Here is a 15,674-nt window from a genome sequence, read left to right as displayed (position 1 = left end):
CGGCCTCCAGTCTAGCCCTTGACACACAGGCAGCTTCCTCTTCAAAGCCCTGCCTGGCCTTTTCCTTACGTGTCCCTCTGCTCCCACTGTCACTTATCTCTCTTGCTAGCCTCCAACAAGTCCTCATGGACATGTAACACATGGTGAGGCCTCCCCTGACCACTGTACCCAAAGTACAAACAGCACCCACACACTGGTGGTCAGTATGTTCAGCACCAAAGGTGTCAGCCCTTTCTTGCCAGGCTGAGCAGGATTGTCACCACAGGTCGTAGTGTGGTTGGGTGGGGTCATGTGACTCATCTGGCTCAAGAGCAGTGAGTAGAAGTGACATGTGGCACTGAGCTGGGGCATTAAAATGCTAGTGCAGGAGCCTCTCTCCCCCTGCCATGCGGACCCATCAGCCCAGCATCTTGAGTGAGGAAGGCATGCCAACCCACGATGGTCACGCACGTGAGCAAAAATTCCACTGTGCTGTTGGAAGCCACCAGACCGGGGGCCTGTTTTGTTACTGCAGATAACCTAAACTCTCCTGACTGTGCACCAGGATATGCTCTATTCCTCTTCCCTGCTGCAGTTTTGCTCTTTAGCACTTATCACCACGCGACAGTCTACATTTTATTTACTGATCAGGCTTTTTCTCCTGTCTCCCTAGCTAGAAGGTGAGCTCCATGACATGTGCTATACTAATATAAGTGGTGTATTTGGGTCTCTGCCGAATCCACAGTGCCTGCACACAGCAGGTGCTCAATAAATGTGTGCTGAACATGTGAACAAACAAAAGAACAAATAAGACCTGCTTCTTTGGCACAGCCAGGGCTGGCCAGCCCAGCTGAGGCCCCTTCTGCACCCCCATGTGCCCTGGGCCTGAGGTCCAGGGCTGTGCCGGGCTGGTGGTCAGTTCCATGAGAAGGGGGTGGGGAACAGCAGCAGCAGGCTGCAGCTCAACCATACTGCACCTGAGCCACAACGGGAGGTCCCCCTCGAAGACACCCGTGGAACAAACAGCCATGGGAATGCGACACTGCCTCATGCTCAGGATTAACTCCTGGACAGGTTCCCAGCCTCCTTTCCTGTAGAAAGGAAGCTACCCCTCACCTTAGAGTCCACACTCCCCGAAGCCCCACTCGGAGCTCACTCTCCTTGTGGGCCCAAGCAGGCACAATCCTGCCCCACACACTTCTGCCGCTCTCACACACCCGTATATAAACGTGCCCGCATCTTCACCTACTCTCACTCGTGCCCACACGTCGCACATACACACATACACACCTCCCACATGTTCACTGCATCGCACACCTCCTCCTCTCCTTGGCACCTCCTCCAGGGTACACAGTGGTTCTGGAATCCTCGAGTCTGGGGAAGGATCCAGGGTCATCCTGGCTCTTACAAGCCCGTCCCGGAGCGGCCACTTTACCGTCGGCGCGCTGCTGGGGTCGCTGTCTCCTGCCTCCCAGGGCCTGTTCACCCCACAGGGGTCCCTATCAGCTTTGCAGGTGCCGCTCAGCCATAGACAATCACCGGCGACTGCAGGCCATGCCAGAAAGGGCAGTGGCAGCCTGAGCAGCCCACCCGTTCTGAGCTCCGGGCGCCGCCCACCTGGCAACAGGTGCCCCAATGGGGACACGTAGAGGGAGTGCTTCCCAAGGACAGGCTGCCTCCGGCCACGGCCATAGATGTTCCAGATGGTCGCATTCCTCGCCGGGAGGGCAGCACCCCTTCCTGAGCTCGGCGGCGGAGGAACCCCCAGCTCCGCGGTGCTGCCGCAACCACCGGGCTGCCCTGCGAGCGCGCCCACGTCGCTGCCTCCGCGACCCGCCGCCCCGCACCTGCCACGAGCCGCAGCCCTACCTGAGGCTCCAGAAACATCCTGGCTGCCAGGTCCCCGCGCTGTCCCCCGGCAAAGCCGGCGTGCCTCGTGCGGCAGCTCCTCTGCCGGCGCGAGGAAGCCCCCGCCCCCCGACCCCGCCCGCGGACTTCCCCACGCCCGCCTCCCTCCCGCTCGCAGCCTCCGGCGGGGCGGGGCCGGGCCGGGGCCCGGAGCACAGGGCGGGGCTGGGTGCGCCTGAGCCGCGGGGCCGACGAACAGCGAGGTCGGGCCAGGGCCGGGCCGGGCCGGGCCGAGGGGGGCGCGGGGGTCGCGGCGCAGCAGGGCTGGGGAGGGAAGGGACAGGAGGGGCCGGGCGCCGCTTGGAGGGCGGCGGCGAAGATCCTGGGGTTCGGGCGTGGCGAGGGGCGCCGCCTGGGCCGGGCGCACCGGCCTGGCTCCGGGTTTGGGGGTGCCGGGAGTGCGGGGGGCCAAGGTGTCTGTGCTGCGTGCGCCGGGCGGGCTGTGCCATTAGGAGTAGGGGCGCTGTGTGGGTCAGGGCTCAGCGCGCGATGGGAGCGGTTGTGCTGGTGAGATCCCGCTCACAGAGAGCCCCCTGCGCCCCACCTCCTCCCTCGATCCTCTCTTCCCCTCCCCGCCCTCACCTCTTTGTCGATGTCCACTGCAGAGCTACGGGCAGGCGCTTAGCCCGCGTTTGGTTTGAATGCTTCCCTTGACGGAACACTTACTACATATAGCTCTGGCCTCGAACGTCACTCAGAACTCTCTGTCCTTCCACTTCCTTGAGTGAACACGAGGGACATGGCAGCCGATTTTGTGAGAGGGCTCATCTGAGATACGGCGTGGGGCGGGCCTGGCATGTGGCACAGGAGCCCCAGCACTCAGAAGGAATCCTGTCAGGTGACGGGTCTCCCCTTCCGCCGTGTTCCTGCAGTGGCCCGCCACCCAGGCTCTGAGAATTCGGATGGAAAAGATGGACTGACGGCAGAACACTCACTCTGGGAGAGCTGGTATTGGAGGGCCCAGAGGCTGAGTTGGAAGAGGGAGCTGGGGAGGATTCTGGGGGAGTCACCACTAGAGAGGACCAAGCGACATGCTCAGCTTGCACGTTAAAGGGAGGGGATGCCCAGAGAGAAGCTGAGACCAGCCCAGGAGAGCTCATGAGCAAGCCCCAGGGCCTGGATGGGCAGAGGTGACCCTGTCAGTGTCCCAGGATGCTGCCCCCCCACACACACCCCGCCTGCTGCCCAGCAGCCTTGTGAGACAACCCTCTCTCCTCCCAGGTACCCCTTCTCATTTGCCTGCTCTGTTACCAGCAGCAAGATGGGCCACCAGGCTGTCTTGGTGGACAGTTATTTCTGTCTTGAGGAATTAGGGGCTGTGCTGAGTCCCTTCACTGGCCTCCCCCAAGAGGATGCAGGAGTTTGGAGACAGGTGTCCTTGTCTCGGAGCTCTGCCCACCCCAACTCCCACTTTCTCCACTGGACTGAAACCCAGCTCTGACGGCTGTAGCACCTGCACTATTGACTACGGGCCTTGTTGCTCCCGTGGGTGGGCAGTGGTGGGGGAGGGAGCACCAGGCAGAAATAGCCAGGACTGCCAGCTGCCAGCACATCAGCCCCCCAAGCTTTCACACTGTCCTCCCCCTGCTGCTTCTGCGTCTCATCTCAGGCTAGCTGGAGGATGCAAAGCTCACAGTGGCCTCTGCAGCTGACTTATGACTACCTCTATGTGCTTCCTGGTGCCAAGGAGGCGGGGAGATGGGCATGCCAGGGCTGACTCCTGCCAGGTGTCCCCCTGCTTGAAGCTGGGGGTGGGATTGGGTACAGGGAGCAAGGTCCTGCAGGGAGGGCTTGTGGAGACTGACAGAGGAACCCCATTACCTTGCCAGAGTCAGCTTTAGGGAAGTGGAGAACAAGCCAGGTGTGGTGTGGCCAGTGGACATCCGCTGGGACCTTCTGGAAAGACAAGGCACATAGGAAGAGACACCCCAGATGATGGGGGCTGGATGTGAGGCCAGGAACACTGCATCTATCCCACAGCCATTAGAGGACGCTCGGAAGATGGCAGAGCAAAGAGCAGGGATGCCTGATTCTGGGACGACAGTGATTCTGGACGTCCTCAGAGTGCAGACACCTGGGACAGATGGGAAACTGGGACAAGAGGCTGGACCTACTGCCACAGGCTCCTAATTAGTCTCCCTGCTTCCACCATTTCTGCCTCAGCATGGCAGCCCAAGGGGCCCTATTAAAACCGGAGTCAGGTCCTGTCCCTCCTTTGTCCAGAACCCCCAGTGGAATGAAAGCCAGATTCTAGTGGCCCCCCAGGCTCTGCTGACCTGACCCCATTTGAAACCTCCCACCCCACTCACCCCTCGTTTGCTCTGCGCCAGCCCCCTAGCAGACCCTGCCGCCCTCCTTCTGCGTGCCATGCTCCCCAGGCATCTAGTGGCTCTCCCCCTTAAATCTTTACTGACATGTCACCTTCTCCGTGACATATTTACAGTGTTACCCTCCACTCCCGCACTTCCTCTCCCACTGAACATTTCTCTGCACAGTTACCGCAGTCTGACAGTCTTTCTACTTCCTTATTTATTGGTCTTCTCTGGGGAGGATCCAAGCCCCATGAGGACAGGGCCTTTGTTCTGTTCACGGCTGTGCCGCAGTGACTGTGACATGTTGGCACATGGGGGCTCTCAACACCGATTGAATAAGTGTGTGTGTGTGTCTGTGTGTCTCTGTACACATGAGCAGATAGAGAGACAGATGTGTATATCCAGCACAGGACTCAAACAAATTAATATATAAAGAACTCATACAGATTTTAAAAAGTCAGAAGACTCAATTTTTTTAAAAATGGACAAAAGACATGAAGAGGTACTTCACAAAAAAGGATATCCGAAAAGGTGATAAACATACAAAAAAGCATTGAGTTTCATTAGTCATCGGGGAAGGGAAATTAAACCACAGTGTGACACTGCCGTACACCCACCGGAATGGCTAAAATGAAAAGGCAGAAAATGCCACGTGCTGGCAAGACGTGGCGCAATGGAAACTCCTAGCGGCTGGTGGTGGGAGTGTGAACCCGTAAAGCCACGTGGGAAGATAGTCCCTATGAAAGCCGAGCATATGCAGGCCTAGAAATTCCTCCCTGGGTGCCAGAAATGCTTACATACTCACACCAAAAGACACACCCAGGAGTGTTTACAGCAGCACTACTCACTATGGCTCCAAACAGAAGCCCCTCAGTCGCCCTCCACAGCAAGCTGTGGTGTATTCACTCAGGGGGGCACCCCAAGGCAATGGAAATGGGTGCAGATGACCACCCACAAGGACCAGTCTCACCACCATCACGTGGAGCAAAAAGAAACCAGGCACAAAAGAACATCTACTCAGGATCCCATGCACAACCAGCTCTGCAGGGGCCGCTGCAGGGGCGGGGTGCCCGAGACCCATGTATTCACCCCATGAAAACTCACTGAGCTGCAACACTTAGGACTCATGCACTTTTCTGTATGTACATTACACTTCAAAACAATTTATGTTAAAAAAAAAATTGAGAAAGAAAAAAATAAGAAACAACATCCTAGGCAAAGCGGGCAAAGCTGTCCGAGCCCCAGGGCCCTTCCAAGTCCACTGTGGGCCACACCTCAGAGAAGCTGGCTTGGGGGAAGGAGCTTTCTAGGGACACTGGGGGTCTCGGCCTCCCTCTCCTCATTCCCCCAAGACCAAAGGCCCCTCTGGTGAAAACGCCTGCTCCCTCCTTTAAAAAGGTACAGCCTGCAAGGTTTTGGTTTTGGAAGATGGGAGGTGGCCTAAGGTGGGGTGACTGACCTTGCAGAACAGGACACAGAAACCAAGTGCCCCACAGGGGTTGTTGACAAGGATCACGACAAAGATCCTGCAGAGGCCAAGACCTCAGAAGCTAGGGTTCCTGGGTGGGGGAGGCCAGGCTGCCAGCAGGCACAGGTGAAAGTCTGTATGGCACCCGTGGGACCACACAGGAGTGGGCACCGAGAGTGACGGAGCAGATGACAGTTGGGCTCTGCTTCCTGCACTGACTCTCGCTCCACACTGCCCAGTTGAGGCCACCCCGCCCCCCACCAGCTGCACCATCACCAGGGCAGCCATGCAGGCAGAGCTTTGGCTCCCACCCGAGTGTGATGGGTGAGGCGTGCACCTCTCTGAGTTATTTCCCGAGTAGGAAGTAGGGTTCACGACATTCAACTCACAGGGTGGCTGGCCAAACACAAAGCAAAATGAATCAAGTGCTTGGTGAGCTCTAGAAATGCCTCCAGTGTTTAGTTCCGAGGGCTTGAGCTGTCCAGAGGCTATCTGCTGCCCTGGGAGACGGCCCGGCCACATGCTCTCAGCGACGGTCTACTGGAGGCCCTTGCTAAGAACGCTTAACAAGAACCCATGGGACACTGTGTGGCCTGAGTGCCGGTCAGCACTCTTGGAGGGGTCACTGGTCACCCTGTGGCGCTCACACCCAATCACACCATGAGTTTCATGGCCGGTGTGCCCGACACCCGGGAGGGGCAGGGAGCTGATTCTCTCAGCTGCTGACACTGTCCCCAAGGGACCTGGACCAGTTGGGCACGACTTGATATCCACTGGGGGACTCATCCAGGCCTCTGCATTTCCCTACCACTGTCCCATGAATACTCTCTTTTGGAGGATAATATTCTAAGCAAACGAATCACTACTGGTTTTAGGCACCACCAGAGCAACAGGTGGAAGGGGCAAAAGGGGAGGGGACAGCTGACCCTCCTGATGGTCCCTCATAGCACAGAGGTTACTGCTCTGCCTAAATATATAGGCCCCAGTGGGTCAGAAACCTCAATGGGCCCCTCCCCACAGCCACCGCTTGCCTTTGACTGTGGCCCTCCCCTTTGTGCTGACCCATCACAGATCAGCGGACAGCCGCCTGCCCCATGTGTAATTAGTCACACACATACAACTGGGCGTGTAACTAACTGTAACTAACTGGACAGGCTGCTCAGGACGGTACCGCTGCCTGCACCCAGGCCCTGTCACCACTCTCCTGTCAACAGACTGGGAGCCAAGCAGGTGGAGAAGGGACCTTAGCTGACCACAGTGTTGTCGCAGTACCCGCAGCACGGCTCCCTTCCCCTTGGCCCAGCCCTCTCCATGCCCACCCCACCCTGCCATGCACAGGGACTAGTGCGTGGCTGGAGGACTGAGGGGCAGGGTGGGCTAGGTGAGGCCCCAACAGCAGGGGCAGGCAAAGCGATGGGGCTAATGAGAGAGAGGTGTGCCTGTGAGCCGCCAGATTGCAGGAGCTCACAGCACAGAGCACCATGTCCTACTGAGCTGGGCAGAGAATTCAGCCCTTCCCCAAAGACACACGTGGCAGGGCCTGGCAAGGAGCAGCCCTCCCTCCAGGCTGGACGCAGCCCACACTCCCAGGTCATAGACAGGGCTTCCTCGGGCACGGTGCTGGGTCGCCAGGCGCCACTTCACCTCTGTGCCTCAGAACCCACCTTGGGAAAACAGGATGCTTACCTGGAAGGGCCTGTAGAGCCCTTGACCACTGAAACACCCCCGCGGACCAGAGGCCCCTAAACACCCACCCTTCACTCAGCCAGGTTCCCACTCACCCTCTCTGTCTACTCTACAGATGTCCTGCGTCTGCATCCAGATGGCACAATTCCCCAGGGGGCCTGGCCAGACCCAGAGGGTCCTGGGGGCTGGGGAAGGGCCTGGGTGGCCCTGGTGGGCAAGGCTGGGAGGACATAGAAATCCTGGTGCTCAGAACAGGGACCCTGCTCCCACAAAGGGTGCCAGGAGGTGCTGGACTATCAGAGAACATGCCCTTTGGAAAGGGAGCTGGGGGCGTGTCAGGAGAACAATCCCTCCCTCCGTGCTTGTGGCCTGGCTTCTGCCACCCGAGAGGAAGAAAATGCAGCGGCGAGGGAGGAGGGGCCTTCCTCCAGCCAGATGAGGCCTTCAGTGGAACACAGGCTGTGGAGGGAGGAAGAGAAAGAGGCGGGCCTGGGTGAGAGCACCTCTGGGTCCCATCCCACCAGGGAAGGGACAGAGGTCAGTTCCTAGCAGTGCTCCTCTCTGGGCATGCTCCCAGGGTCCTGCTGCCCCTTTACACTGAGTCCCCATCAGTCCTGGCTGGCAGAGGTGGGCAGAGCGTGAAGCAGAGGAGACCACCAGGAAGAGGTGGAGCAACCTGCAGGGTGGCCTGCAGGGGCCCGGGGGCTGATGCCCTGGTACCCACGGATGGGTGGGCCAGCTCACTGGGGACCAGGACTCCGATCAAGGGTGGTCTGTGAACAGGTACCACCAGGGCTTCTGAGGCCACACGCCAGCCCTTTGCATGGCCCCACCCAAAGGCCCCAGAGAGGCCACACTCAGGCTCCTGCTCACAAAGAAATAAATACATTTCTCAGAAGCAAGGCTTCCCTTTGGATGACACTCCCTGGCCCGGGCCAGCTTCTGGTGTGAGGTTGCCTCCTCCTCTTTGTGTGTGACCAGCCACCAGCATTTATCTTCTGAGAGCAGCGGACACTCCTGGGGAAAGGTGGGGAGAGGAACCCCTGAAGGAAGCCCAGACATGCCTCTCAGCGAGTGCCAGCAGCAGAAGCTGCAGAGGAAGCTGGCTGCTCACCAAAGTCAGATGCCCGCCAGACTGGAGCAGCGAGGCCCCACCTGCCGGCTGCACCCTAAAAGTTCCCGTTCCTTTGACACAGATGTGTGGCCCTGCTGAAAAGCCGCCCTGACATTGAGGGGCCTGGTTCCATAATCAGCGCTGGTCGTCCTGAGAGAACATTCCCTTTGTGAAGGGGATATAGCCTCCAGGTTTGGAAGCTCTGCCTCAGGGAAGCTGACCTTGGGGTGTCACATGGAGGTCAGGTCTGAGGTGAGAATTCTGAGTCCTGCAGAGTCCCAGGACTTGGGGCACAGAGATCCTGAGGCTGGGCCCTCTGAAGGCCCATGACCTTGGGCTGAGCAGTCCTCTGGCCTCTCCTCTCCAGGAGAGTTTGGTGGTGAAGTAGGAAGTGCCTGGGACTCATGGCCAGCTGCCTGGACTGTGATGTCATAGCAGACGGCCTTTGGCCAGGTCACAGCTTCTGTGAGCCTCAGTCCCTCACTCAAAAATAGGACTCATGACGTTCTTTCTCACAAAATGATGTTGACAACCAAATACGATTTGGGTGGATGCTGGTTCTCATGCAGGCAGAGGAGGCTGTAAGGTGTCCCCAGGAGGGTGGCAAGGGCTGAGGAAAGTATGCAGGATGTGTAGGCACACAATTGTCCCGGCTGCTGGGAGAGAGGCGGGGTGTCTGGTGAACCGAATCAGGGACAACATGGCAGGAGCTGCGAGGGTAGAGAGAGGGACCACCTGGATTAGCACCTCCCCTTTCTCCATTGTACAGGGAGGGAGACTGAGGCCCTGAGGCCCTTGTTCCCAGGTGCACAGCCATCCAGGAGCTGGGAAGCTGGCCGTCAACATCTGAAGGCCAGAGGAAGGGTGAGTGCAGATGCCCCAGACCACTGTGCTTCCACTTCATCCCAGGGTGTCACTCCCCAGGTGCCTCCAGCCTACTCTCTTTCACACCTGCCCCATCCCCGTCGGTCACCCTGACAAGGAGCACCGAGCAGTGTGCCCCAGGGTGGAGCTGCTGTCTGGGTTTGCACCAACCCATAAACCAATGCAGTTTGAGCACAATCTCCACACATCTCACAGGTGAGGAGACTGGGCCCAGAGCAGAGTTCGGGCCCACACGAGGCCGCAAAGCAAGGTGGTGCAAACAAGGGGCTGGCCTGCCTCCTGGGAATCTTGTGACCTGCGGCCAGCACTCCCCAAGGGCACTCTGGTCCCCAGGGCTGCAGGAGAGCTGGGTTCTGGGATCAACGTGGGTAAGCACTGGGCTCTCCACCCAGGGCTTCTCGGCGTCATGTAGATCTGAGCAGCACTGGAAATGCTTCTAGTCCTTACAGCGCCTTCGTGAGAATTAGAAAAAAGCACCCCTTGCCCCAGCAGGGCATACTGGCTCGCAGAAAGCGTGCTGGCTCTCAGTCCAGCCGCCCACCAGCCTGGAACCTGCGCATGTGGCAGCTGCATTCTGTAGGGAGCACTGGACAGAGCATTTCTCAGAGGTGTTTGACCACAGGGCTGCTTTCTCCCAAGCGCTCCAGGACACCCTGCAGTGGCTGAGGAAGGCCCTTCTAATGCCCCTTGTGTTGGCTGGCCATCTGCTTTGTCTGCTGCCCATCCTGGTCCAGCTGTGGTTCTGTGGCACTGGCCCTGCCCACGTGTTTGCCCCACACAAGTGCAGCCTCTGGGGCAGGGCCACCCTGGAAGAGGCCCCTGCCAGGCAGGAAGCCGGGGTGGAGGCAGCCTTGCTTCCAGGTGCTCCTGGAACAGAGCCACCGGCCAGAACGGTAAATGTGCATCTCTCCTCAATCATCTGAGAATCAGACTCTCCATGTGCACAAACGTGCTCCTTTGGGAGATGGGGTAGGTGCCACAGAGGCTTCGTAATGTCTGTTCACATGAGGCTTCCGTGAATCCGTCCATCCGCTTCCACCTCCTAGAGGCCAAGAGGACACAGGTGTCTCCTGAAGCTCTTCCTGAAGTCACGTCCTGGGCCCGCTCTGTGCTGGCTCTGCAGGCCAGGGGTCCATGGCCACCCTCCCATCCAGGACTCAGCTGCACCATGGAGCTGTCACAGACACAGGAGTGGGAGGAAAGGCCGGAACGCTGGGCTGGGAGGTGCTCTCCAGACGGGGGCTCTCACACCTGACCAAACCTCCCCAGAACTTGCTAAAAAGGCCCTGTCCTCAGGGATCCTGCCTCCCAGCGAGCGTGGGGACTGGATGCTCCGGGAGACCGCATCAGAACTCAGATTGCAGCTAAGGGTCCACATGGGGTCACAGGACAGAGAGTCAGCCAGTGCAAACACACAGAGGGGACAGTGAGGAGCCACTCAAAGAAAGGACAGCCGGGGCACAGGGCAGGGGCACAGGGCAGCGGGACCCAGTGAGGCTCAGGGCAGCCGCGGGGGCTGGAGGATGGAGCTGGAGGTGGGAGGACAGGGAGGAGGGTGCTGGGCCGCCCAGGCAGGCAGGGGCCGGGGCAGGTGACCTCCCCCCCATGAAGTAGGTTATGATGTAACCAGGCTCCCATAAAGAGCCTGAGGAAAGTGTCCGCTGGGGCAGCAAAGGCAGGAGACATAAAAGGAAAGACGGAGGAAGACCCTTCCCCACACAAAACTCTCAACACCCGCCCCATCACCTGAGCGGAGGACTGCCTTGAGAACACAAAGTGGGACAAGGACAAAGTGTGAATGTCCTTGCACACCCTGCAGAGCCTCCAGCTCAGAACCCCGGAAGAGGAGGAGGCACACACACATGAAGAAGCAGGAAAGATCCATCAAGAAGGAGCAAACTGCTTCATGGCAACAAAAAGCCCCGAGTCATCAATGTTCACCTGTGAAATTTGCAAAAACAATGTTAAACATAACACAGAGTATTAGCACGTGTGTTGGGGGAAGGCCAAGGTCAGTGGTAGAAAAAGGAGAGGAATGGATGACAGAGATGGGTTCCCACAGGAGAGCAGCCCCTCCTTGGCAGCAGGCCTGGTTTAAAGCACAGTGCACCCATGTGTGTGTAGGTGTGTACATGTGTGCCCTTGTGCATGTACACATGAATGTGTCTCTGTGTGCATGTATTTGCACATGTGTGTGCTTAGCGCACAAGTGGCATGTGTACTGTGCAAGCATGCATGTGTGCACGTACATGTGTGCATGCATTGTGTGCGAACATGCACGTGCCTGTGCATCCATGTGCACGTGCTTGCGCGTGTGCCTATACAAGAGACAAGCACACACACAATGAAAGGTTAATCAGTGTCTGTGCCCTGCTGACCTCTTCTCTTCATTTATCCTTGTCGAGCGTTTCCCAGATTTTCTCCAATGAGCATAAATGGCTCTGTCATCAGCATTACACAATGCATGTTCTTTTTCTAAAACTAGGACTTGAGGCTCCAGTGCTCCTCTTGAGGATGCCTGGCGGGAGGCAGTGCTAGACCAGCAAGCCCACCAGGGAACTCACCCTCAAGGTCCTTCACAGGCTCCTGGAGAAGGGAGACTTGCTCCCGCCAGCTGGGTGCAACCAAGGCTGGGAGGGTACCCAGGGCAGTTGGGGTGGCATGGACAGTCAGAGAAGTCTGGGGACCCTACTGGTTGGGCGTCAGGAAAGGCTGCATCAGCTGCATGGCGCATCACCATGCAGCGGCACAACTGCATGGGTGCAGCACCCTCCAGACACCTCCAGTCACTCTTTGTCATAAGGAACCTGGAAGAGTCCCCTACCCCCGGGCACCCACTGGGAATGTGTTCTGGCGTATGGTCTCAGCAGTGCTCACCAATTCTCCTCCTCTCCTTACATCCTGCTAGCTTCTCTCCCCAGATGGCAGACCAAAAGGCTCTGCTTGGTGCGAGGCAGGGACATGCTGCAGGAGCTGGCTGGGGGCAGGCAAGTGGGCCCTCTGAGCCAGCCTGACAGGCACCTTCCTCTTCAAACAAGCTGGTTTTTATTGTCTTGGGGACGTGTCCACTGGATTCTTACCTCCAAGGCTTATATTATTACCCACCCTCCAAACTGTCCTTCTCCTTCCCCCTCTGCCCACAATGCCTTTCAGGCCCACCCTGTCACCTCTTCCAGGAAGCCTTCCTGACTCTTGGAGCATCCTCAAGGGCCTTGCCCTTGGACTGCCAGCCCACTCAAGACATGCACTTTACACCCTAGTCTTCCTCCCACCACCTCTCAAGAAGAGTAAGTGGCTCCCTGGAGGGCCTTGCTGTAAAGATTGGAGCTCACGTCTGGGCTCCATGGAATCAAACATTCTGTGTTAGATTGGTGATGTCTGCTTCAGGTGAGGGTGTGGAGGAAGGAGGCACACAGGGCCCTGGATCTGCATCCCTCCTGCAGCTCCTCACTGGTGGGTTCTTCAACAATTGGCTAATAATTTGCATTCCTAGACTATTCACTTATTCATTTTTTAAAAGTTAATGAACATTACTATGTGCCAAGTTCTCAGAGACACAGTCCCTGCTCTCAGAGTTTGCTCTCAGGGTGTGTGTAGGGGAATGGTAAACAAGTAAACAAATGAACAAAACACAGCTGGTGATGAGAAAGGCGATGGCATAGAGCCTGTGGTCAGAGGAGGCCTCCCGGGGAGGTGAGCCTGGAATGGGGATTGCGCTGCTGGGTGGGAGCCGTCCCGTAAAGTCACCAGGAAGGGCCTGCCTGTGGGGGGGGCACAGTAGTGCAAAGGCCCTGAGGCTGCTAGGAGCTCAGTGCGTTCCAGGCACAGAGAGACTAACAGAGGGGCCTGTAGTGAAAGATACCTGGACACTTATGGCTGTCCTGAGAATTCTCCAGAAGCTCAGCAGAGCGGCCAAGTGGGGGGTGGGGGAGAGGGAGATACACGGTACCTAAGAGTTTTCCACACTTGTTATGGAAGGCCTTGTGGGGTTCTGATGCCATGCCCCGCTCAGGCCCTGAGCAGTCCCCGTGCAGCTTTAACTCCTTTGGGCTGACCCAGCAGTAACAATTTCCCAGCTGGATGGAAGCACTTCACTGTTTTAGACCAAGTCTAGCCATGTGCACAGCAGAAGGGCTGCGTCACGGGGCTGGCCACCCTCCCTGCTGGCCCTCCTCCAGGGCTGAGGGCAAGCCCAGCATCGGCCCTCCGCCAGGGGGCATGAGGATCCCCTGCAGGGGAGGGCTGACTTTGCAGATCAAGGCTTTTTTCCATTTTTAAAGGGGAAAGAGAGCTGAGGCCATTAGGGTGGAGTGAATTCGGGGTGTGAATCCTGACTTCTTCCCCACCTCTCGAAATCCACAGCCACCCAGGGGCAGCTTGGGCATACTTATTCCCTCTTTCTCTTGGAATCAAGGGAACCACTGTCTTCCCATGTCTGTGTCATTCCCCACTCCCAGGAAGATGTCCCAAGACCACCCAGGGTCCCGCCTCTCTCCTCAAAACCCCAAGCCAGGGCCTGCCTGTCCCCCGAATCTTTCCCTGCACCGATGGGGGCTGGCCTCTGGGCTGCTGGCATTTTCTTCTTGGGCAGAGTCCAAATGCCTGCAGTATGATTTTGGAAATGCAAGCATGGCTTGTGTGGACTTTGGTTATCTCAATATTTCAAAAATGCTTCTGCAAGAATAAACAGATGCTGGAATCCATAAGTAGTTCCTCCTGGCACAAGATGAAGGGATGCAGGGCCAGCCCAGTGACTGTGGAACAGGCCTCGCACGGGCCATCGCATGGCACGGGGCTCTGTGTTCAGGCAGTGGACTGGCCCCACTAGCCGGGGGGCATAAGGCTTGTTGTGGGGCCCTGGGCAAGCCTTGCCCCTCTGTGGGTCTCAGTTTCTCTAAGGACCCTGCAGCTGGCCACCTCTGATTCTCCAGAGCGGAGTCCTGAGGCTGCTGGGCAGGCAGGTTGGATGGGCCTGGCAGGAGGACTGAGATGCTTGGGGGCCGGCCCACTCCCACTGCTACCCTCTCTGTGCTGGAGCCTCCCAGAGGACAGCATGCCCCCATTGTGTGCTTGTGGCCTCCATGCAGGAAGGACTCAGCAGTGCTGTTGCTGCTGCCCCATCCACCACCTAATCCTTGGTCCTTAGGGCCATGTAACCCCAGTGGGGGTAGAACATGCCTGGGGCCCACATGGGGCCATGGGACCCGGCCTTCCACATCTGCGTATCCCCTGCCTCTGGCTCTAAAGGGACAGCACTCGTGGGTCCCAGGTGGAATCCCTCTTTCCTGCCTGCTGGACGTCCACTGAGCCCCTGCTGGTGTCCACTGTGGCGCCACTGTTAGGATGGCTGGCCCGGGCCCTCCAAGGGAGCAGATGGTGCTGCCTTCACTTCCTGTGCCCTCTCTATCCTCAGTTTCCCTGCCCGGGGTGGGGGCTGGGCCAGGTGGAGGCTGAGGTCGCCTGCCCTCTGGGCACCCTCAGGTTAGCCAGGTGAGGGGCAGGGGCTATCCTGAGCATCAGTCCTGGAGAGGCCAGACTCGCTGTGAGAACCTGGGCCCCGTGCCCTCCCTACTCTGTGGAGAGGGCCCAGGAAGCCTGAAAGCAGCTGGACAACTGTAAAGCGCTGTGCCCTGTTACAAACCTGTCTAGGTCGCTTCTCATTTGGTTTTCCCAGAACAGGGAAAACTCTGGGAGATGTGCTACCTCCTGGGGATGCCCAAAGAAGGTATAGTGGGGTGGGGTCAGACACTAGGATGGCTATAACAAAAAAGATGGATAATAACAAGTGTTAATGAAGCTGTTGAGGAGTTGGAACTCTCGTACAATGTTGGTGACAATGCAAAATTGTGCAGTCACTTTGGTTGGAAAACAGTCTGGCAGTTCCTTAAGATTTTAAACATAGAGTGACCAGCAATTACAGTCCTATGTATACAGCCAAAATATTTGAAAGCTTCTGCCCACATACTTGTAGACAAACGTTCCCAGCAGCATTATTCTTATTAGCCACAGGGTGGAAACAACCCAATGTCCACCAACTGATGAATAGACAAACAAAATGTGTATATCCATACAATGGAATATTGCCTGGCAACAAAGATGAATGAAGTACACGCTACAACATCATGAGAACACCATGCTAAGAGAGACACTAGACACTAAAGGTTACATATTGTATGATTCCATTTACATGAAATGTCCAGAACAGACAAATCCATAGAGTCGTAAACTAGATAGTTGTTGCCAAGGGCTGGCAGGTGGGGAAGGGGAAGTGGCTGCTAACGGCTATGGGGGTTCCTTTTTGAGGTAATGAAAATGTACCAGA

The 15,674-nt window shown here is 57.5% G+C and overlaps 1 protein-coding gene across 4 annotated transcripts in view; it reads right to left on the bottom strand.

Annotated features, from left to right (window-relative positions):
* Positions 1-15,674, bottom strand: part of RASGEF1A (RasGEF domain family member 1A) — a 79,982-nt gene that overhangs the window by 31,734 nt on the left and 32,574 nt on the right. Inside the window, exon 1 of one of the 4 annotated variants that reach the window (XM_070567723.1) lies at positions 1,849-2,010. The exons of 2 other annotated variants lie outside the window; for them this stretch is intronic. In XM_070567723.1, coding sequence (XP_070423824.1) covers positions 1,849-1,866 — 18 coding nt within the window. In that variant the 5' untranslated portion in view covers positions 1,867-2,010. Of the gene's footprint in view, positions 1-1,848; positions 2,011-15,674 lie in introns of those variants that run through there. One more of the 4 variants, XM_070567697.1, reaches the window with a different exon arrangement.

This window comes from Equus przewalskii, chromosome 1 (assembly GCF_037783145.1).
Source record: "Equus przewalskii isolate Varuska chromosome 1, EquPr2, whole genome shotgun sequence".
Taxonomy (NCBI): Eukaryota; Metazoa; Chordata; class Mammalia; order Perissodactyla; family Equidae; genus Equus; species Equus przewalskii.
This window is presented reverse-complemented; position numbering and strand designations above follow the sequence as displayed.